The sequence below is a fragment of the Daucus carota genome, chromosome 7 (genome assembly GCF_001625215.2).
Source record: "Daucus carota subsp. sativus chromosome 7, DH1 v3.0, whole genome shotgun sequence".
NCBI lineage: Eukaryota > Viridiplantae > Streptophyta > Magnoliopsida > Apiales > Apiaceae > Daucus > Daucus carota.
In genome coordinates, this window is record NC_030387.2 from 4,005,877 (window position 1) to 4,030,983 (window position 25,107).

General features: G+C 32.9%; 2 protein-coding genes and 1 pseudogene across 2 annotated transcripts; 1 reads left to right on the forward strand and 2 right to left on the reverse strand.

Moving 5' to 3' along the window:
* Nucleotides 1-4,415: 4,415 nt before the first annotated feature.
* Nucleotides 4,416-9,901, reverse strand: LOC108193333 (methionine aminopeptidase 1B, chloroplastic-like). The gene is made up of 10 exons (XM_064081839.1): nt 9,733-9,901; nt 9,413-9,485; nt 8,079-8,319; nt 7,463-7,624; nt 7,346-7,387; nt 6,992-7,068; nt 6,675-6,749; nt 6,489-6,586; nt 6,064-6,111; nt 4,416-5,085 (listed from the first exon to the last, which is right to left on the reverse strand). Exons 1-10 carry the CDS (start codon nt 9,848-9,850, stop codon nt 4,940-4,942), a joined length of 1,080 nt encoding a protein of 359 aa, XP_063937909.1. The 5' UTR covers nt 9,851-9,901; the 3' UTR covers nt 4,416-4,939.
* Nucleotides 9,902-11,421: 1,520 nt separating this feature from the next.
* On the reverse strand, nt 11,422-17,521 carry LOC108193243 (methionine aminopeptidase 1B, chloroplastic). The gene is made up of 10 exons (XM_064081767.1): nt 17,332-17,521; nt 16,980-17,061; nt 15,816-16,056; nt 14,886-15,047; nt 14,765-14,806; nt 14,412-14,488; nt 14,099-14,173; nt 13,913-14,010; nt 13,200-13,247; nt 11,422-12,111 (listed from the first exon to the last, which is right to left on the reverse strand). The coding sequence occupies exons 1-10, from the start codon at nt 17,444-17,446 to the stop codon at nt 11,966-11,968; spliced, it is 1,086 nt and encodes a 361-aa protein (XP_063937837.1). The 5' UTR covers nt 17,447-17,521; the 3' UTR covers nt 11,422-11,965.
* A 2,126-nt stretch (nt 17,522-19,647) lies between these two features.
* LOC108194450 (putative E3 ubiquitin-protein ligase RF298) lies at nt 19,648-22,446 on the forward strand (annotated as a pseudogene).
* The last annotated feature ends 2,661 nt before the right edge of the window (nt 22,447-25,107 follow it).

The following is a 25,107-nucleotide window of genomic DNA, read 5'->3' on the forward strand; positions in this document are numbered from 1 at the left end:
TGGTCTGAAGCTTTATGGAAGAGTGTACCAGGTCAAAGATTCAAATTTAAAATTCTTAAGGGCTCTTCCTAAGGAATGGAAACCGATGACAGTCTCTTTGAGAAACACTAAGAATTTAAAGACTATAATCTTGAGAGACTGTATGGAACTTTGAAGACCTATGAGCTTGAAATGGAACAAAATGATGAAATTGAAAAGAATCAAAAGAAAAGAAACTCATTTGTGGCTCTAGTTACATCTGGTGAAGATTCAGTCAAGGACAAGGGAAAATCACAAGTTAAAGAAACTGAGAAGTTGGTCAAATTGCAGTTAAAGAATCTTCACTCTAGGATTAAAACAATTATCTTGAAGTGGTTAGACAAACTTTTCCAAATCACTACTCCCTCTGTCCCATTCAATTATATACGCTACTTTTCTGCATGCTTTTTAATGCTTCTTTAACGTATAGTCCCGTAATATTTTTTTAAATTTTTTCTTTTCTTAATAAAAATTTGATATTTAAATTTTTATTCAAAACAAAAGATAATTTAAACAAATGTTACGGAATTATACTTTATAGAAGTCTCAACATACGTGCAAACAGTGGACGTATACTACCTGATGGGACGGAGGCCGGAGGGAGTGTATTTAGAACAAGAAACCGACTTTTTTTTTACAAAGACTAATATGCATGTGCACATCTAACTGCAGTTTGTAAAATCTGCAACTTATGGAATTCACCTTAACCAGTGTTCCTACATAGTCTAGGATCTTAGCAGCGAGTTGACATTCAACCGTCATTTGAGCAATATATTCCGCATTGTGGATAATATTCGCTTGAAATTTCTGGCAACAAAGTTGAACTCATAAAATGAGGCTTCTGTATGCATGTGATCGGGGACTGGAAGACGTGCTGGTACCTTTCAGCACTTTAAAGGGGATGTATGTCTTGAAGCTGCTGATGCTGTATATGCACATCAACCAACTGAACCAGTTAAACAAGTCCAAATTTCGTAGAGCAAAAGACAAACAAAGTCAATCGACTTGCAAAAGGCATGCACAAAATTTATCCCTTCTTTATAAAACACCTTTAATTAACTGATCTTGATAAACACATAAAAAGGACTCTTTCACATTTAGATACTTGTTGACAAGGCTGTCGCGTGTCTATCAAATAATAAAATATCTAATAAAACCTCCTAACTATGTAGTAGGGTAAGTCATAGTCGTTCCCACAGTGACAAACGTATCAAACACTAGTTATCCCCGATTCAATCCAACTAACAAGTAACACAATAAAATATGGAGATATAATTAAACTAATACAAGTAAAATCTAGAAAACAATTAACTAGAAATATCAAGAATCAAGTATCCCTACTAGCATGAATCAATGCAATTATGATTTTCTACCCCAATCAATGGGATACATTACTCACGAGGAAAGATGCGCCCTATAAAATACCAATAACCTCTTCCGAGTATTAGTGGCTTCTCTAAAATACAATCAAGCCTATTTAATTCCATGATATCATGCAGTTTAGAGACATTAAGCACGGCATCCTAAATTCCAAACAATCCGTTCTACCTATTTCCATGGAGAATTTCATGTCCTTATTGGATAAATCACAACCATCTAAATCCAACTTCCGATGATAAATAATCGGTTCAAACAATACACATACTCACGTCTGACCTATTATTGTTAATCAGCACAACTCAATAAGCAAGAGCAAATAACATAATCAACTAGAGATCATCAAAAATCATGCATCAACCATAACTAGGGTTCAACTTAACTCTAGAATAAAATCTAATCTAGCATAATAAAGAAAATAAAGATGGATTATATAATGAATTCTTCAATCCCGAAGTCTCGAAGAAGAAGAGACAAAGTGTTTTTAATCTAACTTAATCCTACAATACTAATATCTCTCCAATGTCTATTCTCCTAATATATATATGATTTTAATGCTTACAAGGAAATACAAAATAGTTTCCCAAATAGAATAGATTTCCCCAAGGAAAATTCGTAGCAGATTTTTCTCTCCTGTTTACGGGCTGATCTGTTGGATTTTGGATATTGGACCATGTCTTAATTAAAGAAAATTCTCTAAGCTTCGCGTGGGCTGTAAGATGATCCAATTCTGACTTCTAGAACTCAAGATATGGCCCCAAACAGTGAGTCATGTGCAAGCAATCCAATAAATCCGAATTTCCTTCAAATTAATCTCCAAACTAAGCTCTTTATTCAAATTCGTTCCAACTTTAGAAACTCCTTGCATCCTACAATAAAACATTAAAATCTATTAAATAAATATTCAATTAAATGCAAAATATAATAAATATAAGAATAAAATCATGTAGAATATATGTAAATACATACTCTATATGTGAAATATACTCTATATGTAGAATATATGTAAATATATACTCTATCACTTGTGTTCATCTTCTCCGAACATCTAGCATTAAAGGTTTACAAATTTACATCCAGCACTGAAATATTTTATATTATAAGACAATAAAACTTGTTACTACTGGACCAGTTACAGGTGACGATACATCCTTTGACCCACATGTTTAGACTTTGAGGGTATGAACATTTTAGCACCCAAAATATTTACTAAACAAAATAAAAAATACATTTAACATTCAAAACTTCAGCAAAGAAAAATCTAAGATATGGATTATCAATAAAAAACACAATTACAACATAATGAAACTTATATAAAAACTCAACCACAAATCAAGACAGTAAAACAGAAGACTAATGTACATTAAACTCTGTGGTTTTATAAAGTTTTGACCAGAATGCTCAATTTGTTCCGTCATAATAAATGTTCGTTATTTGATATTATTTTTTTTTGACAAAAACGAAGAATTTGATAAATAACTGAAACACAGCCGAGACAAACTCTCGAACTGTCAATTACAACCTGATTAAGAAACAAAAAACGAGCTAAACATATAGCCGCTTTGTTTTCAGATCGCTTAACAAATAGAATATTTAAATTCTTTAAACTAAAGAGTATTACAATCAAATCTCGAACAATCCAACCTACATCAGTTGTGAACATAGCAGCATCGCAATTGACCTTCACATAAACAGCAGCATCTGTAGCCCAATGTTCAGAATTATCAGTTACATCAACCGATATTGGATCAACAAATGACCCCAAAAGATGAACAATTGTATGTCGTGAAAGGTGAGCTCTTATGATATTCACCACCGTGCCATATCTAATACAAGCCTTACGGATTATCCGAAATATCATGTAACTCCTTCTTATAAACGTTACTGAGACCCATAACAAAACACACAGAAACATCAAAACACACACAAAATCCCAAAAAGATGGGCACGACCTTGATGACAAGGTACTCAACAAGAACTCATCCAAAAGTATTAAATCTTGGCTTTATTGATAAAACTAATATATATGAGAGAAGATGAAAGAAAGAAGATGATTAATGAGTAGGGAGATGAAAGATGAAGAGCGGGGAAGTGGAAGTTAGAACTTGGAGTCGACTCTCAAAACTGCAAACCCTGTTCGTTATTTGATATATATTGTCACTAAGATTTTGGTTTAAGGTGTTCCGGGACTCTATCACAAGGAATTTTAGACAAATCTCATACATAAAACAACACTAACCCATCTTTTGATCCATACATAAGCTGCACACAGAACAATCCTAACGTGCAGCAAGTCAATGTATTCACTATCACATGCTCAGCAGTTTTATCAGATACAATTTAGTGAGTTGTTACTCCTTACTTGCCTCTACACTGTCTGATCTCAACAATCTTCAAAATTCTAACACAAAGTTACTAAAATTTAGTGCGAATTATGCCCAAGATACTACTAACCGCAATGTCTTTGCAATTTCAAACCTCAAGTCCAGCAATGCTTTCCATGATTACCTTGTGAATATTTTGACAGCTTTCTCCGAGCCCATAAATTTCTTTGGAACAAAAAAGCACTTTTTTTCTTAGAGTACATATAGCTTTCCTATATTCAGGGAAATTAAGCAAACCATTATCAAGAAATGAAAGTAGCTACTGCAACATCAAAGTTTCCAGTACCAGTACTGTGTCTACAAATTTAATACATGCCCATATATAACATATCAAATCAGAATTATGGAAGAGAGCTTAGGAGAAATAATGATACATACCAGAGGAGAATAGTTGAGAATGATGCAGAAGCTTCCCCATTAACAAAGGTTGATGGTTGCAGACTTGGGTAAGAGAGTGAATTGACTGTAGCAGCCATTTCTTCTTCAACCAACTGAACTGCATAATCAGATTAATTGTTTTTTCCTTCTCTTCTCCTCAGACAAATTGCAACATAATTTTAAGTCAGTTTCTGTTTTTTTTCTAAGGTGCACTCGCAAAATACGAAATTAATATGGTATAAAAACACTATATGATGGTTTAAACTAAAAGAAAACATGATATTTTGATATTATTTTTCTAATTCAGATAAATTTTCCTTGACATATATAGCACAAGCTTATTGTAGAGTTCTATGACTAGAAAAAGTAGTATATAATTAGCTTCCTTCAGTCAGCTAATTACAAAATAAAAAAATTTCTGAGGCTCTTTACACCAAATGCTATACATGTGCATCAACCAAGAAGTGGTCTGCCTATAATCACTAGGCCGGAAGACGATATGTGCAGACCGATATGAATAGCCATCTCTGCTATAACTTTTCTGCTTCAAGAGATCATCCTGTTTTATAACATTATCGTCACTAATCCCGTGTGACGATGTATATCTAATCTATCTGCACTGTAACAAATTGATGTGTCAAGAAATTATTACAGCCAATGCAACTGGGAATTCCAGTTTTCGTCCATGATGAACGATTTAGATACAAGAAGCCTGTAACTGCCTACTTGCATGCAAGTTGTAACCACATCCTGCTGGGAGACAAAGAACGTAATATATCGATTTAAGTTTGAGTCAAAATTTCTGCACCACTTTTGGTAATCAAAATTGAGTGCTCAAATTGTGCTGCAGGGCTGCCATCAGCTGTCAGAGTTGTCCAATTATCTGCCCATGTTATGCACTCGATGCTTCCCAGTGTAAGAATTGGCTCTGCACCATATTTGTAACAATGTGTAGCATTATTCAGAAATTTGCAAGTATCAACATTACAGGACTAATAAATTAACTTTTGATTTAATGAAAATAAAAGGCCCACATGCTAGAGAAGTAGACAATGTTGTTGTCAACATGCATATAAAAGACAACAAACATGCTGTAGCGGGAGAAATATTAAGCTATTACTCACAAAGTGCAACTTTGAACACATTACTCAATGTTATAGATCGTATCCCGCATAAAGTATGCAGCTTTACTATGTGATTTCTTCCACTCTGATATCAAAATTTTACAAGTATAAACTTTACGAATTTATTGGACGTGAAGGCAATCTCATCAGACATTGTTCCTTGATGTTTGTGTTTAGCTGTACACACAAACTGGAGGACAAGTTCTACGAACAGAAGAGATCAAGGCCATTTTCCAAAGAACCAAAATTTGGCTAATAGTGGCAGGCAGTTACCAAATCCATCAATGCAAAGAAATTATAATATAGATTTTCTTTGCCTACAATGAGGTGCCAATGCCATCGTTTACTACTAGCCTAAATCTACAGGACACAGGGTGGAATCCACGAGTCTTACCTTACCCCCTGATCACCTGACAACAAATGGCTAAACATCCAAAATTAAAGATTCTGGTATACTATACCCTAATCCCAGAACAATTGGTTCAGCAATCATTCAGCAGGCCAGACCAATTCATAGTTTCAGTATGAAATACTGAGCTAAGACTTTTTTCAAGGGTTATAACAACAAATAAGTTTATCTCATTCTCCTTCTTTAATACATGTAATCATGAAATTGCGGTTAGTGTTGACTGTTGACCACCAAAATCAAGAGTTTACCGACCAATGCATTTATAATTGGTAACTGGTTCAAAACTTTAAACAGTTAAAAACAGTTTCTGTGAAGCATCTATTGATCTAAACACTTAGTCAAATTTTTAAGTGAAAGAAGGTAATGCACTCACCAATCGTAAAAGTCATTCCTTCAACCATTGTTCCGGGCTTTCTATTTCCTGTATGAAAAAAGATACAAGTATATGTAAGAACATAAACAAAATGACATCAATGTCACTAGAACCGCAATACATGTATTTAACATGTGTTTTGCAGATATATGAGAAAGGACCTAGTTAGATTTTCGAATTTTCCTAAAATAATTTTTCCCAATTGAACAATACCCTGGAGTAATGCATGTAAAGTACCAATTTTAAAGATAGCTTATGTAACTTTTTACTCCAAGTCCATACATTTATGTGAATCAATGTTGAATCCTTCAGAAGTCTTAATGCCAGATAGTCTGTAGTTGTTGTGACTATGATTCACATTTCATAATACACTAAGCTAACCAATATTATCAATGGCTCAATGGCCAGAACAAGAAGCTACTTACGATCATGATATATAAATGGCTCAGAATGAAAAACAGTCCCTACACCATGTCCAACAAACCGATCCACCACGCCATAACCAAACTTTTCAGCATGTTCACTGATACACCAATCATAAGTTGTCAACAAAATGACCAACACTAGTCAACTAACTCTACTTATGTAAGGCAGAAATAGAAGCACATTACCTGATACTATTTCCAATATTTCTGAAAGGAGCGCCTTCTTTACAGACAGAAATGCCTATTTGCAAGCACTCTTCCGTTACCTGTCATATATAGGAAAAGGAACTTGAAGGTTGGACGTTATGACCAGTCGAAGGCAAGGAATGAAACAAAATTTTAAACTTTAAACATAATTTGGCGGACAGTAACACTTGCTGAGATTTCTACCAGAAGCACGCAATTAATTTTATATATTTATTAATGGTAATGAATATGTTTATATTGATAATAATAATAATAATTATAATAATATTGGTTAATTGTATATGTTCAAACAAAAGGTTACCTTCACAAGCTTTTTTGTTACATCATCAACATTGCCACACAGAAAAGTCTTGGATGTATCACCATGATAACCCTAATACCACAATAATTGCAAACTTAAACAGAGCTCAGCACATAATTTCACAAGTAAGATACAAAGAAAGCATTCAGAAAATATATGATATATTGGAAACAAGGTAATTTCTTTCTAATCTGTCCATTCTAAGAATTTACATTGATCAACAAGTATATTACAAAATGACTGAAATTAAATACAGGCAAAATAAGAAGATAAAATTATGGATATCATGTATTGTAATCAAGATTAAATGGAAAAACAATATTATATAACTTATATATTATCAACTTACGTCCAAGTATACTGTGACGTCGATGTTGATGATGTCTCCATCCTGCAAAATATGTTCATTCTTATTAGAACTATAAATTTTGAGCATACAATGGCCAAAACTGAGCTATTATGAAACCTCAAGTTTCCGAGAGTCAGGTATGCCATGGCACATGCACTCATTTACTGAGGTGCACACACTCTTTGGGAAACTCCCGTAGCCAAGTGGTGAAGGATAAGCACCAGCTTCAATAATCATTTGGTGCACAGCTTCATCAATTTCGTTTGTTGTCACTGATGGCTGTTAAAGAATGTAAATATTGTATCAAATCTTTTAGCATTTCATACATTGAAGCAAAAGCAGGCTGATTGTCTTGAAAATTGCAAAAGTATTAAAGGATAGTAAAACGTGGAGTTTGCAACTTAAAGCACCCTGGGGAGAACTGCAGAAAATATCTAGACTAGCTGTAAATACCAGAAATCGGCATACAAAAAGCAGGATACCTAAGCCAGGCAACTATCTGCAAGACACACAACATTTAAAAAGCACTTTGGAAAACTATAGATACTTATAGGCTAGTTGCTCATATAAATTAGTAGTACCATATTTGAGAATGGCTCTTAAATTTTTCAGAAATCAAAATGAACTACTGTTTAATGCCGTACCTAGGAAGTTTCAGTTCTTTGCCGCCCAAAATTTTAACTGTGCTCTAAATGTAAAACATATAAACACTCAACAATTTGAAATTACTCACCCTAACCAACGTTCCCGCATAGTCCAAGACCTGGGCAGCAAGCTTGCATGCAGCTCTCATTTTAAAAAGTCCTTCAGCATCGTGAATTTGATACTCTCTTGAAGTTTCTGGTAAAAAATTTGAACTTGTATAAGGAGGCTTTTGTATGTGGTCAGGGACTGGAAGACGTGGTGATACCTTTCCACGCTTCAAAGGTAATCTTTTTGTTGAAGCTGCTAATAACTTATTACGCTCACGCTCCCTGTAGAAGAGCAAACAGCAACCCAACTGGATCACTTGAATAAAGTTCTTGTTCATAAAAAAAAAAAAAGAATGACTCTGAGTCCACCAATCTCAGCTAAAATGCACACCATTTATGTTTTTCTTTTATTCTGTGTCAAGTATTAATATGCTAATCTAGATTTTAAACAAGCAAGGTATCAAAAATTTACACTCCATTGTGAATCGGGTAGATACATATTTAGTCTGCAGAGCAACATAATACCAATAAAAGGATAACCATTTACTCTCTGTATATATATCTCACTAGCTCACACACATGCACAATTAAGTAAATACATGATCCATATTGACTTTTAATTGTTAATGACACCCACCTTTATGTTTTTTTGACTGTCAACTTAATTAAACAAATAATGTGATATATTTAGTATTAAACAAATAATGTGATATATTTAGTGTTTACAACGGTTCAATCTCCGATTTAGCACATCGGTAGCCATATGCCCACAAGTCAAAGCAGGGCATGTTTATTTCAATTAAACATTAAAAGTATGACTAAACAAGATTTCGCCATAGGACTGAAATCCTACTCTTTTCCCTGTTTCCCGGCCTCTCACTTTGTTTCGTTCTATCATAGTTCCAGATACCTTGATCACTATGTCATTATCACAGACTCTGCAGTGTTCAGCTTATGCTTGTCAAATAGACCTAGCAATAGCAATAATCAGTGGCGCGTGATTCATGTTTAGCTTATTATGCACTAGATTTGTAGCCTTTTAAAAGATGTAGAAGACTATTTAAAGGTGCTACATAAGCAATAAAATATATAGTCAGGAAGAATGTGCAATAAGATGCCCACGGACCTTAACTTTACACATTATCGAATAGCCCCTGTCAGAGTGTTGTTTGGGTAAAGATTCTAGCTTTAATAAAAAGTCAATGTTTAAATTTTAATTTAGAAAAAAATTTATTTTAATGATAAAATATGTAAGTATGCTTAATGAAAGCCTTAAAATGCGTGTCGAGATTACGTTCTACGATGTAAATAATCTGGTGGGACGGGACGGAGGGAGTATATACTACACATAATCACCAACACATGAAATTTCTACCTTTTAATTCTGATAGCTTCTTCCATTCGCTTCCAAAAAACAAAGAATCTCTTTGAAGGTTGAATATAGCTTCCTAAATCAAGGGCAATTCAAGAAAATTACTATCAAGACCTAAAATTAGATTTACCAACAAAAAAATTGAAATTAGCTACTAACAGCAATTCTAATGCAAAGCAAGCACTTTCAATTATATTACAGTATAACAAACTAGTAATCATGGGACAAAGTGTTGAAACATAAAAGGGTGTGTCATAGGTAAAAGGCTTAAAGATACTTAGATATAGATAGAGATTAATGTAAGTATAGATACATATACATACTTGAAGGAGGACAGAGAGTAGAAGAGGAAGATGGCAAGGCAATCCCATGAAGAAAGGATGAGCAGTGTTGCAGAGGTACACGTGGAGCTGAGCTTATTGCAGGAGTAGCTGCAGCCATTTCAATCCAGCAAACAACAAGAACTGGATAATATAATTAGTCTCTCAGGTTGTTAACATTCGGAGGGAGGCATGGCACCTCCTATAAAATTAATTTTTTTTATTTTTTATTTTATTTTTTTTAAATTTAATGTTTATTTTTTGTGAAAAAAATTGAAAAATAAGTTCACCATGCCAAGAATATATTTTATATTCATCTTGACTAAACAGCGAAAAAGAAATTGGTTCCATCACTTTACCCACTTTTCATCTAACTTTACTTTTTTTTTATTTTTTTCAGTCTCTATATTCATACACAATGTATATAATAATTAGATGGGAATGAAGGAATATTGAGTTCATAGTTATTCTTCACCTGTATATTATATTATTCAAAGTGTATTGTTTTGTTGCTGTATATCCAGCTTGTGAAACAAAAGAACACGAAATTAGTTAATTTGAAAAAAGTATACTTGAAATTATACAGGTCTTCGAGAATTTTTGCTTCGGATTCATGGGTTTCAGCAAGCTGATAATATGAATAAGGATTGAAAGGAGATATATATTATTGAATCTTTTTTTTTTTTGAAGAAAATATATTGAATCTTGTAATTTAACTTTTTTCGATTAATAATATATTTTCTTATCAATTTGATAAGGACCAGGATGTAAATCATTAAGGATATGGGTCGACCCTGACTAAAATTCTATATATTCTTAGTTAATTGTTGTTTATTGGTATGCATTGCATATCGGTTGTCAACCCACTGACAATATATTTCGAGTCTTAATAGCAAGCTATTTCGGCAGTTTAAATTATTTAGTAATTTATAAAAATTGGATATATTAGTCATAACACTTATTCACCCTCTAGGTATGCATTTTCCACATTTATTTCTTATTTTGTCCCAAACCCATAAGAAAAACACATAGAAACCCTAAAAAATCTTACGCTATATGATGTAACATTAGGTCACAACATTACTTTCCATGTGTTTTATCCTCAACCTAACACTACATGATGTAGCGTTTTATAGTGGTATTCAGGACCATTTTTTCAGCTATATCGTGTAGCGTTTTATCCTTGTAACCTAACACGACATTATTCAGTGCCATTTTTTCGGCATCTAATATTCTGGACATTTCAAACTATGATTTGTGGTAATTAATAAATGCCATTTCTCGATATTTCTTAGATATATAAATTTGGTATTTCCTCCGTCCGTTGCTAGTAGGTTGATGGGTCGCACGTCCGGCACACATGTTTTGTTTTTTTACCAAAAATTAGGGATAGTTTTTTATTATTTCAAAAAACTGAAAATTAGATTTTAAAATAGATTTTATATGCTTCATAATGATATAATTTTCTAATATTTTTTCAATCACATAATATAATATATAATTCCATCAAACATCAGTCAATTTGATTATTGAAAGTCAAAATTGGACAACTAAAAAGTGACAGAGGAAGCCATAGAAATCAAATTTGAAGACGGCTTTAGAGTTTTCTGACTTAATTTAAAAGCGGTTATTTATTGATTTGACTTAAAATATTTGATATATTCTTCTAATTCTGAATAGAACCTTCACAACTACAGTACAAGGTTGTGGTAGATTTCTGCAATTAGAATCAAATATAATCTGTAATCTTCCCTCGAATCACAGGGCCATTATAAAGTACATCATTAGCTTCCATCAGCTTTTGCTCGTAAACTGAAAGAGTTGAAGCTAATTACAAAATGATGACTAGTCCAAACAAATTGTTCCTGAGGCCCTTTTAACCAAATGCTATACATATACATCAAACAAGAAGCAGTCTGCCTATAGTCACTAGAAGTAGAGAAGCCAAAAGATGATATGGAGACCAATATAGATAGACATCTCTGCTATAACTTTTCTGCTTGAAGAGATCCTCCTGCTTTCTAACATTATTGTCACTAATTCCGTATGGCATTGTATATCTTATCTGCCTGCCTATAGGTTCACTGTACCAAATTGATATCAGGTAATTCTTACAGCCAATGCAACTGGGAATTTCAGTTTTCGTCCATGATGAATGATTTATATACAAAAAGCCGTTGCCAGCCTACTTGCATGTAACCACATTGCACTGGGAGACGGAATGTAAAATATCGATTTAAGCTTGGGTCAAAATTTCTGCACCACTTTTGGTAATCAAAATTGAGTGCTCAAATTGTGCTGCAGGGCTACCGTCATCAGTAAGAGTTGTCCAATTATCTGCCCATGCTATGCACTCGATGCTTCCCAGTGTAAGAATTGGCTCTGCACCATATTAGTTACAATGGGTATCATAATTCAGAAATTTGCAAGTATCAATATTAGAGATTAATATATTAACTTTGGGGTTAATAAAAGGAAATACGCTTCCTATGCAATTATCTGCATATAATTAACATGTTTAACTGTCTGGACATTTCATCATTCCATCATATAAATAGCCAACAGAGTAAAAAAAAAAATGTCTGCACCTAGTAAAAGGCCAACATGCTAGTAAAGTGGACAATGTTCTTGTCAACATACATAAAAAAAGAAAACAAACATGCTGCAGCAAGAGAGATATAAAGCTTTTACTCACAAAGTGCAACTACGAACACGCTACTCAATGTTACAGATCATATTCCACGAATATGAGTGCAACTTTACTACGAGGGTTTTGCTCCACTATGATATCAAAAATTTACAAGTAAATTTTGTATATTTATTGATTATTGTGCAAACGCGAAGGCAATTTCATTAGACACTGTTTCGCAATGTTTGCGTTGAGCTGTACATACAACTGGAAGATTAGATTTATGAACAGATCAAGAACCAAAATTTGGCTAATAGCGCCGGGCAGTTAACAACTCCATCTATGCAGGTATAGTTGTGCAAACTGAGGTAGTGAGGTGTCATCAATTACTACTAGACTAAATCTACAGGACACAAAGCAGAAGTTGCGAGTCTAACCTAGCCCCTTATCACCTGAAAACAACTGGTTCAACATTCAAAATTAAAGATTTAATGTATACTGTAAAAACCCAAAACACTTGGTTCAGCAATCATTCAGCAGGCCAGAACAATTAATAGTTTTGGCATTAACTACTGAGCTAAGGCTTTCTTCAAGAAAAATAAAAATAAATAAGTTTCTCATTTTCCTTCTTCGATAAAATGTAATCATGAAATTTCCAGATAGTGTTGACTGTTCACCACAAAAATCGAGAGTTTATGTGAAGAAAAGACAAGGTAGTGCCTACAATGCATTTATAAATGGTAACTGGTTCAAAACCCTAAACAGTTAAACACAGTTAGTGCGAAGCATCTATCTCCAAACACCTGTCACACTTTCAAGCAAATGAAGGTAATGCACTTACCAATCGTAAAAGTCATTCCTTCAACCATTGTACCGGGCTTTTTATTGCCTGTATGAAAAAATATACAAGTACATGTGAAAACACACACAAAAAGCAGTGGCGAACCTAGGATTTGCAATCACAGGGGCTAACTCGTACTTGAAAAAAAAAATCATAGATGAGAAAAAAAATTATTTCTATTTATTGATATTTAAATCATTCCAATTCATTACATATAACATAAAAATTAAGTCTAATTACAATAATTTTGTGGGGGCTAAATTAATTTTTACGATTTTTTGTATGCATATATATATATATATATATATATATTTTTTTTTTCATTTTTCAAGTTCGGAAGGGCTTTAGCACCCCTTGCCCCTTAATAGGTCCTCCCATGAAAAAAAGACATTCACAACACCAAAATGGCAATAGACTTATTTTACATGTGTTTTACAAATATATGGGAAAGGACCTAGTAAGATTGTTGGATTTTCCAAAAGTGAATTCCACAACTGAACCATACCCAATAGAGTGATGCATGTAAAGTACCAACAATTTAAAGATAGTGTCACTTTTTACGACTTCGTTCATTTATGTAAATCAAATATTGAATCCTTCAGAAGTTTTATGCCAGATAGTCTGCAGTGTTCAGACTATGATTCACACTTCATAATAAACTAGGCTGAAAATTTTTTATCACCCGCTCAATGACCAGACAAGAAGCTACTTACGCTCATGAAATATCAATGGCTCAGAATGAAATACAGTCCCTACACCATGTCCAACAAAACGATCCACCACGCCGTAACCAAACTTTTCAGCATGTTCACTGATACACAAATCATAAGACTGTCAAGAGAAAGACCTACACTAGTCTACTAACTCTATATCTAAGTGCAGAAGTAGAAACACATTACCTAATACTATTTCCAATATTTCTGAAAGGAGCGCCATCTTTGCAGACAGAAATGCCTATATGCAAGCACTCTTCTGTTACCTGTCATGTAGAGGAAAAGGAACTATGAACGTTAGACGTCATGACTAATCAAATGCAAGAAACGAAACAAAAATTTTAATTTTAAATATACTTTGGTGGACACTAACACTAGCTGAGATTTCTACCAGAAGTAAACAAATAAATTTTATTATTATTATTATTATATGTAATGAATATAATATTTATAATTGATAATAATAGTATTTGGTTAATTGTATGAGTTCAAACAAAAGGTTACCTTCACAAGCTTCTTTGTTGCATCATCAACATTGCCACACAGAAAAGTCTTCGATGTATCCCCGTGATAACCCTAATACCACAAAAATTCCAAAGTTAAACAGAATTTAGCACTTAACTTTATAAGAGAGATACGAAGAGAATTTAGAAAATCTATGAGATAGTGGAGACAAGGAAATTTCTTTCTGGTCTGTCTTATTAAAAAGATTACATTGATCAACAAGAATATTACAAAATGAATGCAATAAAATACATGCATAATACGAAGAAAAAACTTTAAATATTATATAATGTAATTATTGAATAAATGGAAAAACAATATAATATCACTTATGTCTCACCAACTTACGTTCAAGTATACTGTTACGTCGATATTTATGATGTCTCCATCCTGCGAAGATATGTTCATTCTTATTAAAACTATGCATTTTGAGCATGAAAGAATGGCCAAAGCAAAGCTACCGTGTAACCTTTAGTTTCCGAGAGTCAGGTATCCCATGGCACATGCACTCATTTACTGAGGTGCACACACTCTTTGGAAAACCACCGTAGCCAAGTGGTGAAGGATAGGCACCAGCTTCAATGATCATTTGGTGCACTGCTTCATCAATTTCGTTTGTAGTAACTGATGGCTGAAAAAGAAAATAAAGATTGTATCACATCTTCTAGCATTTCATAAATTGCAGTATATAAGCAGGCTGATTATCTTGAAAATTGCAATAGGATTAAAGGTTGGGTAAAACGTGGAGTTTGCATCTCAAAGCACCACGAGGACTATAGAAAGCATCTAGACTAGCTGTAACTGCCAGAAATGACATACAAAAAGCAGGATGGCTTAAGCCAGGAATATATCTACACGACACACACAGACGAACAGCTCTAAAAAAAATAGGAATTTAGAGGCTAGTTGGTCATAAGAGATTAGCATATTAGACACCGGAAGAGATTGAGAAATTAACAGAAATCACCCTTAAGATTGGGTAATAATTGTTTCAGAAATCATAATTAACTACTGTTTAAGGCTGTACCTCGGCAGTTTTGGATCTTTACCACCACAATTTCCCTCGGTCTGCTAATTGAGACAATCAATTACCTTACTTAGTCAACCCTGAATCTTTAGTTGAAGGAACATACATAGGCATACATACATATTAACATTTCTATGTACATACATATATATATATATATGTATATATATTGTCAAGCAGTAGAAACTGAACATATCTAAGTGGTTAAATACACACTACCAGGAATATCTAAAAGTAAAACTATATATCCTTTACAAAATATAATAAGAAATATAGGTCTAAACTTTTATTTATTCTCTAAAGTGAATGCATAAGAAACAAGCAAAGTGTGGGGGGGAGGGGGCGGGGGGAATGCAATTTGAAACTTCTCACCTTAACCAAGGTTCCTGCATAGTCTAAGACCTGAGCAGCGAGCTTACATGCAGCTCTCATTTTAGAAAGCCCTTCAGCATCGTGAATTTGATACTCGCTTGCAATTTCTGGCACCAAAGTTGAACTTGTATAAGGAGGCTTTTGTATGTGACCAGGGACTGGAAGGCGTGGTGATACCTTTCCACGCTTCAAAGGTAATCTACGTGTTGAACCTATTGATATCTTGCTAAGCTCCCGTTCCCTGTAGAAGAACAGACAGCAACCCAACTGGATCATTTAAATAGATTCTTGTTCGTATTAGGGAAAAAAAACTCCGAGTCCATTAAATCTCAGCTAAAATGCACAATGTTTATGTTTATTTTAACTCTTTTTTCAGAGTATTAATCTACTAATCCAGATTATACAAGCAAAGTATCAAAAATTTGAACTCCTTTGTGAACCAGTATTTAGATTTATGTAAAATGCAATGCAGCATATTACTATAAAAAGATAGCCATTTACTTTGTGTGTGTGTCACTACTAAGCTCACAAACATGTAGAATTAAGTAAATACATGATCCACGTTGACTTTTAAAAGTTAATTACACACACCTTTGTGTTCATTTGACTGTCAAAGCAATTAAGTAATAAGGTGATATATTCATACATTACTACACTACTATGTAGATTCTTACAACTGAGTAATCTCCGAGAAAGCACATTGGTAACCATAGGCCCACAAGTCAAATTGGGCCATGTTTATTTCACTTAAAAGTATGAGTAAACAAGATTTCACTGTAGGACTAAAATCCTATTGATCCTTATACTGATTACTGTGTCATTATCATACACTTTGCAGTCTGCAGTCATCAGCTTATCAAATAGACCTATCAAGAGTAATAATCATCGGAGAGTGAATCATGATTAGCCTATTATGGGCAAGGTTTGTTGCCTTCCGAAAGATGAAGGAAATGACCTAAAGATACTACATAAGCAAGTAAAACACAATGAAGGAGACTGCAGTACGATACACTCAGACCGTAGCTGTACACATTATCGAATAGCCCCCTGTTGAATGTTGTTTGGGTCAAGATTCTAGCTTTAACATATATAAACACCATGACTACACATTAATCACCAACACTGAAAAGGGTGATCTTTAGGACAAAGACTAGAAATTTCTACCTTCTAATTCTGATAGCTTCTTCCAAACCCGAAATTCGCTTCGAAAAGACAAAGAATCTCTTCGTAGATTGAATATAGTATCCTGGATTAAGGGCAATTCAAGAAAATCACTATCAACAATCAAAATTAGTTTTACCAACAAAAACAATAAAATTAGCTACTAGAGACCAATTCTAGTGCAAAGCTAGCATTTTTATTTCTGTTACACTACAAAATTAAAATATAAAATCATGTAATAACAAGGTAATCATTGGACAAAGTGTTGGAACATAAAAGGGTATAAACATGTTAAAGACTTGGAGATACTTAGATATAGATAGAGATTAGTGTAAGTATAGATACATATACATACTTGAAGGAGGATAGAGAGTAGAAGAGGAAGATGGCAACGCAATCCCATGAAGAAAAGATGAGCAGTGTTGCAGAGGTAGACGTTGAACTGAAGTTATTGCAGCAGCAGTCGCCATTTCTGTCGAGCAAGGAACAAGAAGCGGATAATCAGGTAAAAAGTACCAAATTTTTTAGATCCGGTGAAACAAAATACCTAATTCAAATAAAGACACGTATTTGAAATACTGCGTCAGAAATATTTTCATATTTATCTAAAAATATAAATTTTTTTTTTTTTGTCAAAAAAAAAAAAAAATATAAATTTTAATTAATATATATAAACTAATCTCAAATTCATCATAAGTAATAATTTCCCACATTAAATCCTCCTAATTTAAGATATATTGTAATAACTACTTTCCATAATAATATCATTTTTGAATTTTTTTTGAATTTTGAATTTGTGCTAAAAATATAACTGTCAATCAAAATAAAAAAGAAGATAATTACATTGAATAAATTACCATAATTTATTCAAGAAGTTAAATGTATGCAAGAATATTTTTTTTAATATTTCAACTCATAATATGTAAATATCAAAAAAAATTAACAAACAACAGTCTGATTTTAACTCAAAATGTGTAAATATTAATTAAGTTAACTGTTATTCAGACAATGCAAATGATAAGTTAGATTGTAGAAGGGTGGTTCAATACAATCTACAAAAATTTCAACCAATTTTTGCTTAACATATTATATTCAAAAGACAAAAGAAAATTAATCACTAAGACTAAAATTAAACGAACAAGGATCTTTAAAAATTTCAGGTGGATTGTTTGATCCACCTGACAGATTTTTATATTAAGAACCTTCCAAGTAAGAATTACTTGGCTGTTTACAAAAAGAATGAAGTGCAGAAACTTACAATTTCTTGGTTGCTATCTCTAATCCTTTACTCTTCAGTTCTCAATATTTGGATACATTGAAATGAAACTTACAATGTGAATATATACTACTACAAGCAAAACTAGTCTGCAAAAGCATAATCCTACTCCTTTTCTAGCATTTGACTAAACTGCTTTTAGTTTAACTTCCAAAACTGGTGCAGCACCTGTCACATCAACCCATGTGCTTTCTGTCCTTTTCTTTTCTTGTAGATTTCAACTGCTAACCATCAACTGTTAAAACAATTAGCGATTGATGGTATTTTGAATTATCGATTGATACCTTTCCAGGTTTAGCCATTGATGGAATTGATGTAGCGATTGATAGTATGTTTATTTAGCCGTTGATGCTTCTTGACTAGCGATCGATCTTCACTTCACTTGGATAGATTACATGACTTCAAATATTTACAATTATGTCACCCTATCTACTCATCCATTGATAGATCAACTGCTAATCTAAAAGCTCATATCATTAACCTATCAATTGCTAAGGTACTCCAGCTTTATTACAGTACCACATCAGCCATTGATGGGTGAATCTTGATCAATTGCTACTGCATATGCATGCTAGCCATTGATCAGCTACATTCAATTTTATTCTAAGTAAGAATAAATTAATTTTGTATCATCAAGTATCACATATTTCTAACATTAACAATCAGTAGAAGTTAATATCAGCAAATAAATAATATTCTACGAAGTTTAAAATGTATAAATAGATCCAAAAGTGAACATAAATTTCAATAGATTACTATAATGCTTGATATGTTTATATTAAATAAATTTAAAAATTTGTTAAGTATTAAAAGCAATATTATTATGTAGTCGTGAATATAATTTTTTATATTTTATTGATAATTATATAAATACCCATATAACATAACGGGAAAAATAAAGAGTGATTGACACTTTGCACCCCTTATGTTTCGGCGCTTTTTCGATTTGGTCTCAAACAATTTTTTTTGGCAGTATGCACCCCAAAGTTTGAAAAGCGCTTCACTTTGCATCCCTTTGACCAATCTCCGTTAATTGACCGTTAAAGTTAACAGATTTCAGGTTTTCACTTTGCACCCCACAATTTTAATTTTTTTTCATGAATGTTTTGAAATATTTTTTTTCCAAAATTAGACACTTTTGAAATATATTTTTTTCTAGATTAGACACTATTGCCTGCTGGTATTAACGACATTGTTTACAAATGCCCTGAACTTCATAATATTAAGAATCATGTGCCATAGGATGACAAAATAAGTTAGGAACTTTTTAAAGGATTGATAATATCACTTCAGAGCCTGAGAATATTGGAGATTTCAGCCATATTAAAATTCTCATATTATTCTGTGTAAAACGAATTGCTATTTAAAACGAACAAAAATTATGATACCTGATAAATGCCCAGTGTCTTTGCAAGGCAGGTGGAGCTATGTGAAGTGATTGATTCAGATAAATACTTTAAATATTCTGGAGCGAAGTCGATAAAAGACTCCAGTTCTGTCTTGGTAACTTGTTTGATTATAAACCTGTCATCTAAGGTTTTTGCAAAGAAGACATCGCTCTTGCCAACCTGCGCTCCCCACTTCTTACAACGGCTAAGAGACCGTATATAATCTAATTCGTTGCAACAGATCTTCCGCAAAGCCTTAAAATTTCCTTTCACAATAACAAGTTACTGTGTACTTTACCAGTTTATCTTCTCAAGTGGACCTTCATATGTAAAAGAAACCTTAGCATGCATATTGTTGTTGTATGAGAAGGAAACTGCAGGCTCTGCTGAAAAACCATTTACTGCTGTCGGACCAACCCATTCTTCGGCTTCTGAAGAAAAGTTCATTGGAAGCAGAAAGATCTCTGGTATAACTAAAAGAGAGTACATACTTCGGCATAAGTCGATTCAACTGGAGAAAAGCTATCGTACTTGTGGATCCAAAGGTGGCTCTAGGGCAGGAAAACTCAGTAGTTTTGGTGGTTTAGTTTAGGATAAAAAAGTAAAGTCTGTGGCAGATTCTACAGGTCTAAGTGTAAGAAATGCCACCTTAAAGATTAGCAAGGAAATGGGAACCTGTTTGCCTCAGGACACCTTGCACAATGATCTTTTGAATACAAATGGTCTGCCTCCTACATTCAGTCTGGATACTGTTAATAATACTATTTCGTCAATACCTAAGACTAATTTTGTATCAGCAATACCTACAATCAGTGACCAAAATTCACTACCAGCACCTGATACTGAACTCTCTCTCTCACTGTCGTCAAAAAACAACAGTGTACCAATGCCTGCCAGCTGCAGTTCTGGGGCTCCAAATTTTGGCTATTCTGGATTCCCCAATGAGAAGCCAGCAGGACAGTGGGTACCTGAAGATAAAAAAGATGAAAGCATTATGAAGCTGGCTCCAAGGGTGCGTGAATTACAAAATCGGATGCAGGAATGGACAGAATGGGCTGATCAGAAGGTTATGCAGGCTGCTCGTAGATTGAGCAAAGATAAGGCTGAACTTAAGACACTTAAACAAGAGAAAGAAGAAGTGGAGCGCCTTAAGAAGGAGAAGCAAAGTTTGGAGGAGAACACAATGAAAAAACTATGCGAGATGGAAAATGCTTTATGCAAGGCAAGTGGGCAGTTGGAGCGGGCTAATGCTGCTGTCCGTAGGCTGGAGGTGGAGAATTCAACATTGAGACAAGAGATGGAGGCTGCAAAATAACAAGCAGCACAGTCAGTTGCAAGCTGTCAGGAGGTGTCAAAGAGGGAGAAAAATACGCTGATGAAAATTCAGTCATGGGAGAAACAAAAACTCATGTTTCAAGAGGAGCTAGTAGCGGAGAAACACAGGAAAACACAGTTGCAACATAAATTGGAGCAGGCTACTGAACTTCGGGATCATTAAGAGGTACGTTTTCCCATGTTTTTCTTTTATATACTTGTCCAATGAATATCATTGACTCGCCTGTAAACTCATGAATAATGAGACTAATAATTGTCTAGCCTCTTTGACAAAGGTGCTGCGCATGCTTATTTGCTTATTCTGTTTGAGGATTGTTGTGAGGTGCCCAATCATTTATTGGATAAGTTATAGTTAAATTGTTGCACATTTTATCATTTAAAAAGTAATTTAGGCTTATTACTAACCTTGTCACGATAGTGAATTACTGAGATTTATGTTCATGTTCAGTCCTTCGTTTTTTTTTTGGCACAGAGTCCTTCGTTTTTGAATGAACATAGGCAGCTCAAAATAATAGAGATTGGTATGAACTCAAATACAACTATGCAAGGTGGTTAATTCTTCTTAACTTTTGATCTATTCTATATATCTCTTGTGCACAACTTATCTTATATGTTTGTTCTCTTGCTACTTATGTTCATCTATAGTTTGTGTGAGGTTGAGTAGAAGTATCATTAAAAAAGACAAATGAATTCCTTTTGGTTTTTGATGCATTTTTTAGTGTTCCTTGTATTTGTTTGGCATATGAAACTATCTTCAAAATTGCACATATTGTTTCTTCAAATCTTACACATAAGTTGTGCTTGAAATCATCTATTCCTGTATGTATCACACAATATACTAGAATTCTTGCAACAGATTTGTATATTAGCACATATAAACTACAAAATATGAAGGAATTCAGGTCACGAGAATAGCAGTGCTAAGAAATTCCATCGATTATCTTCTCAAAATTTTAGCTCCGAAAAGAGACGGTGGTTGGTTGTGTTTTTCTACGCATAATGCTTTCTTTTCTGGTGGTTTTATTTGATATATATATATATATATATATATATATATATATATATATATATTTCACCCTTCCATAATTTTTCATTGTAAAGGTATGATATCACAGGCTAGATGCAAACGGGAAGAAATGGCTATTGAAGAGCTGCTTACACAATGTCACTAAAGAAAGAGAGAGAACAAAGTGAAGTTTCAGCTAAATCAAAGGAAAATATTATTCGGGTGAAAGCAGAAAAGAAACTACAGAAGTTCAAAGATGATATTGAAAAGCATGAGAAAGAAATCTCTCAGCTTAGATCAAAGATGGACTCTTCCAAAATAGCTGCACTAAGGAATTCCTGTTCAATTTTCTCGCTCTCAAATTATTCTAGATATCGAGTGGGTTTTCCTAATAATAAGTGTGTCTCCTTTGAAAAGTTAATAATGCTCAGTACCTTTCTCAAGGTATAAACTTGTGAGCTTTCTACTTGTGAATGCTTTATAAATTAAGAAAAAATATACTGCATTATGTTTGGATTGTTTAATACTTTCTTTTGTCCTTACATTTCATATGTTTATTTTTTTCGTTTTGCAAACACAGAAAAGTTTGTTGTAACCAAAGAACAGAACAGGGGAGAATAGGAAATAGAGCAAATACAAACTGAGAGAGTTCTTGCAAATTTGCTAAGTGTCTTAGTACCATGCTAATTGCAGAAGCATCTACTTCATTGTATTTGCCTACGATTTTTCTTAAATTTCCTAGAAAATTTGCCTACGTACTTGTTCTTGGTGACAATTTATTAATTCTATTCCGACAACCATGAATGTAGATTTGTTATCGGTATGTATGATTTGTTAGCCCGCTTTGCAGCTCAGAGCATAACACGAGTTCAATTTTCTGAGACTTGAACCATATGGAAAAACAAAAGTAAAGCTTTTAGGAGCTTGTTACAGGATATCAAAACATGTAACGAGTTTTGGTCCAATATCCAATACTCGAAAATATATTATTTAGTTTTCAAAAACGTAAGTGCATCAACACATATCCCAAGTCCCAAGCTCTAAAAATATTGCGATTTGAGAAAATCGTCTGCTAAATAATCATTGCTTAAATGTGTATAACATAATAACATGCTGCTCTTGTTCAAAAATTATCTCATATCGGTATTTTTTATCACATTTTTGAAAACTGTATATTTTGTACTTAATACTACAAAGTAGATATATTTGATATCTTTTGTAATAATTATGATAATTGTTTATTTGTTTTTGCAGGGGAGGATGATAAGAAAACAATGGACTTTTGGCACATACTTGTATGATGCATGAGCCCATGCAAGTCTACTCTGCTAGCCCATCCATCTCTATTCTGCTGGCCATGCATATCTACTTGGACAAGGTTAATCTTTTCTCTTTTGGTCTCGTGATATGCTTGCTACTTTTTGCAGAGATATACTTAAATTTATTATAATCTATTTTATTAATTCAAATTTTTAAAGGAGAATTGGACATTGATAAAATTGTTGATTGTGCTGTGTGAAATGTTTAATCTTCACTCTTAAAATACCCTAGCATCTTTGTCGACAAAAATCTTCATATAACTATTCCTATAAAGTATGGTTTCATAATATTTTTTTTTTGTTTTGATTAACAATTTAAACATCAAACTTTATTCAAAAAAAAATAATTTAAAAAAAATTATGAAACTATACTTTAAAAAAGACTTTAAAATGTGTCAAAATAATCTACACAATTGATTGGGACACAAGGAGTATATCACATTTTAAATATAAAAATGAATTAAATCTATTACAAAAAAATTAATTGTAATGGACATTTTTCACGTTTGTAATATTAACAAACTCATTAACTTTATATGTAAAGATTGTTATAAAAAATGGCATAAAAGTTATATTTAGAATATAAATAATTATTATATATTATATAGAATTTAGCCAAGTATTAATTTGTATTGATATTGATCTATCAATCAATTTAAAGTATAAAACCCCATCATCTACAATACAATATCAATAAATTTCAAAAAACTATTAATTTAAATTAACATAATCAAATAATTTAATCATTTAACATACATGTTTGAAAATTTTATAAACATGATTGATAAACGCGGACAAAAAACAACTTTATAACTTTGTTGAATAACAATTTATTAAAAAATGATTTAACTTTATAACTTTGTTGAATAATATTCCGTGTACATGTACATTGTCCTCTCACTTAAAAATGGGAGAGAAAAGGAGAATGTTAAAGAAAAATTTAAAATTTCTCCTCTTGCTATAGGATTTCGACATGCTTAATTATTAATAACGTACTCAACATGTCTAATAAAATATTTTAATTCAAATATATTTATTAATCATTTATTTTAATAAAAATATATAGTATTTAGTAAGAATTTGTCTCCAAAATAAGATTAAATATTAAATTTAATATTATAAAATAACATATATTATAATGAAAAACACAAAAATGACTCAACTGAGATCAAATATTGTTCAAAGAAAATATTGAATAATTATGATTTTATTTGATAATTTTGTAATCAGGTTATAATGTGACTATCAGGCATCAGCTTTAAAGAATCGTAGCCCTGTTACCCATCGGCAAATTGTCATGATACACACGGTACGGTACGATTAATTCTGATCCTGATTTTGAATGAATGAAGATCCCACATGAACCCTTACAACATGCAGAACTAGTACATTGCTTTAATAAAAATTTATCCTTACAAGTTCAAATGTTTGACAATTAAACATCACAGCCTTTCAGAGAAGAATTGCCACAAGATCCCACATATATTGTTCTAGACTGAAAGATTTAGTACATGTATGTGGACAATTAGCTTGCTTATATTAATATTATATTACATTTTTATCTAGTATCGAGAAAGAATCATTTCAGTCTCGATTTTGATTCTCTATGCATCATAGCGTATCCACTGTGATTAAGTAGACAAGATTGTTTAAGTGTTGAGAAAATCTGATTTGGAGATTAACAGAGGGCAGTAATATATGTACGGATTGAATTGATCCGGTTCAGAGCCCCTGCCTATTTGTAAAGTTAGATTAGCTAGACAATCTTCAAGTGTTTATGAAGTATGAGCTGCTTTTAAATTGAATC

Excerpts from the sequence above, each read along its gene's own strand:
- LOC108193333 (XM_064081839.1), bottom strand. The coding sequence starts at position 9,850 with ATGGCTGCAGCTACTCCTGCAATAAGCTCAGCTCCACGTGTACCTCTG. Across the intron at positions 6,750-6,991 it reads AAAAAGCTTGTGAAGGTAAC|GGAAGAGTGCTTGCAAATAG; the intron begins CTTTTGTTTGAA and ends ATGACAGGTAAC. Across the intron at positions 5,086-6,063 it reads AGGAATGACTTTTACGATTG|AGCCAATTCTTACACTGGGA; the intron begins GTGAGTGCATTA and ends AATATGGTGCAG.
- LOC108193243 (XM_064081767.1), bottom strand. The coding sequence starts at position 17,446 with ATGGCGACTGCTGCTGCAATAACTTCAGTTCAACGTCTACCTCTGCAA. Across the intron at positions 14,807-14,885 it reads CTGACTCTCGGAAACTAAAG|GATGGAGACATCATAAATAT; the intron begins GTTACACGGTAG and ends ATATCTTCGCAG. Across the intron at positions 14,011-14,098 it reads AATATTGGAAATAGTATTAG|TGAACATGCTGAAAAGTTTG; the intron begins GTAATGTGTTTC and ends TTTGTGTATCAG.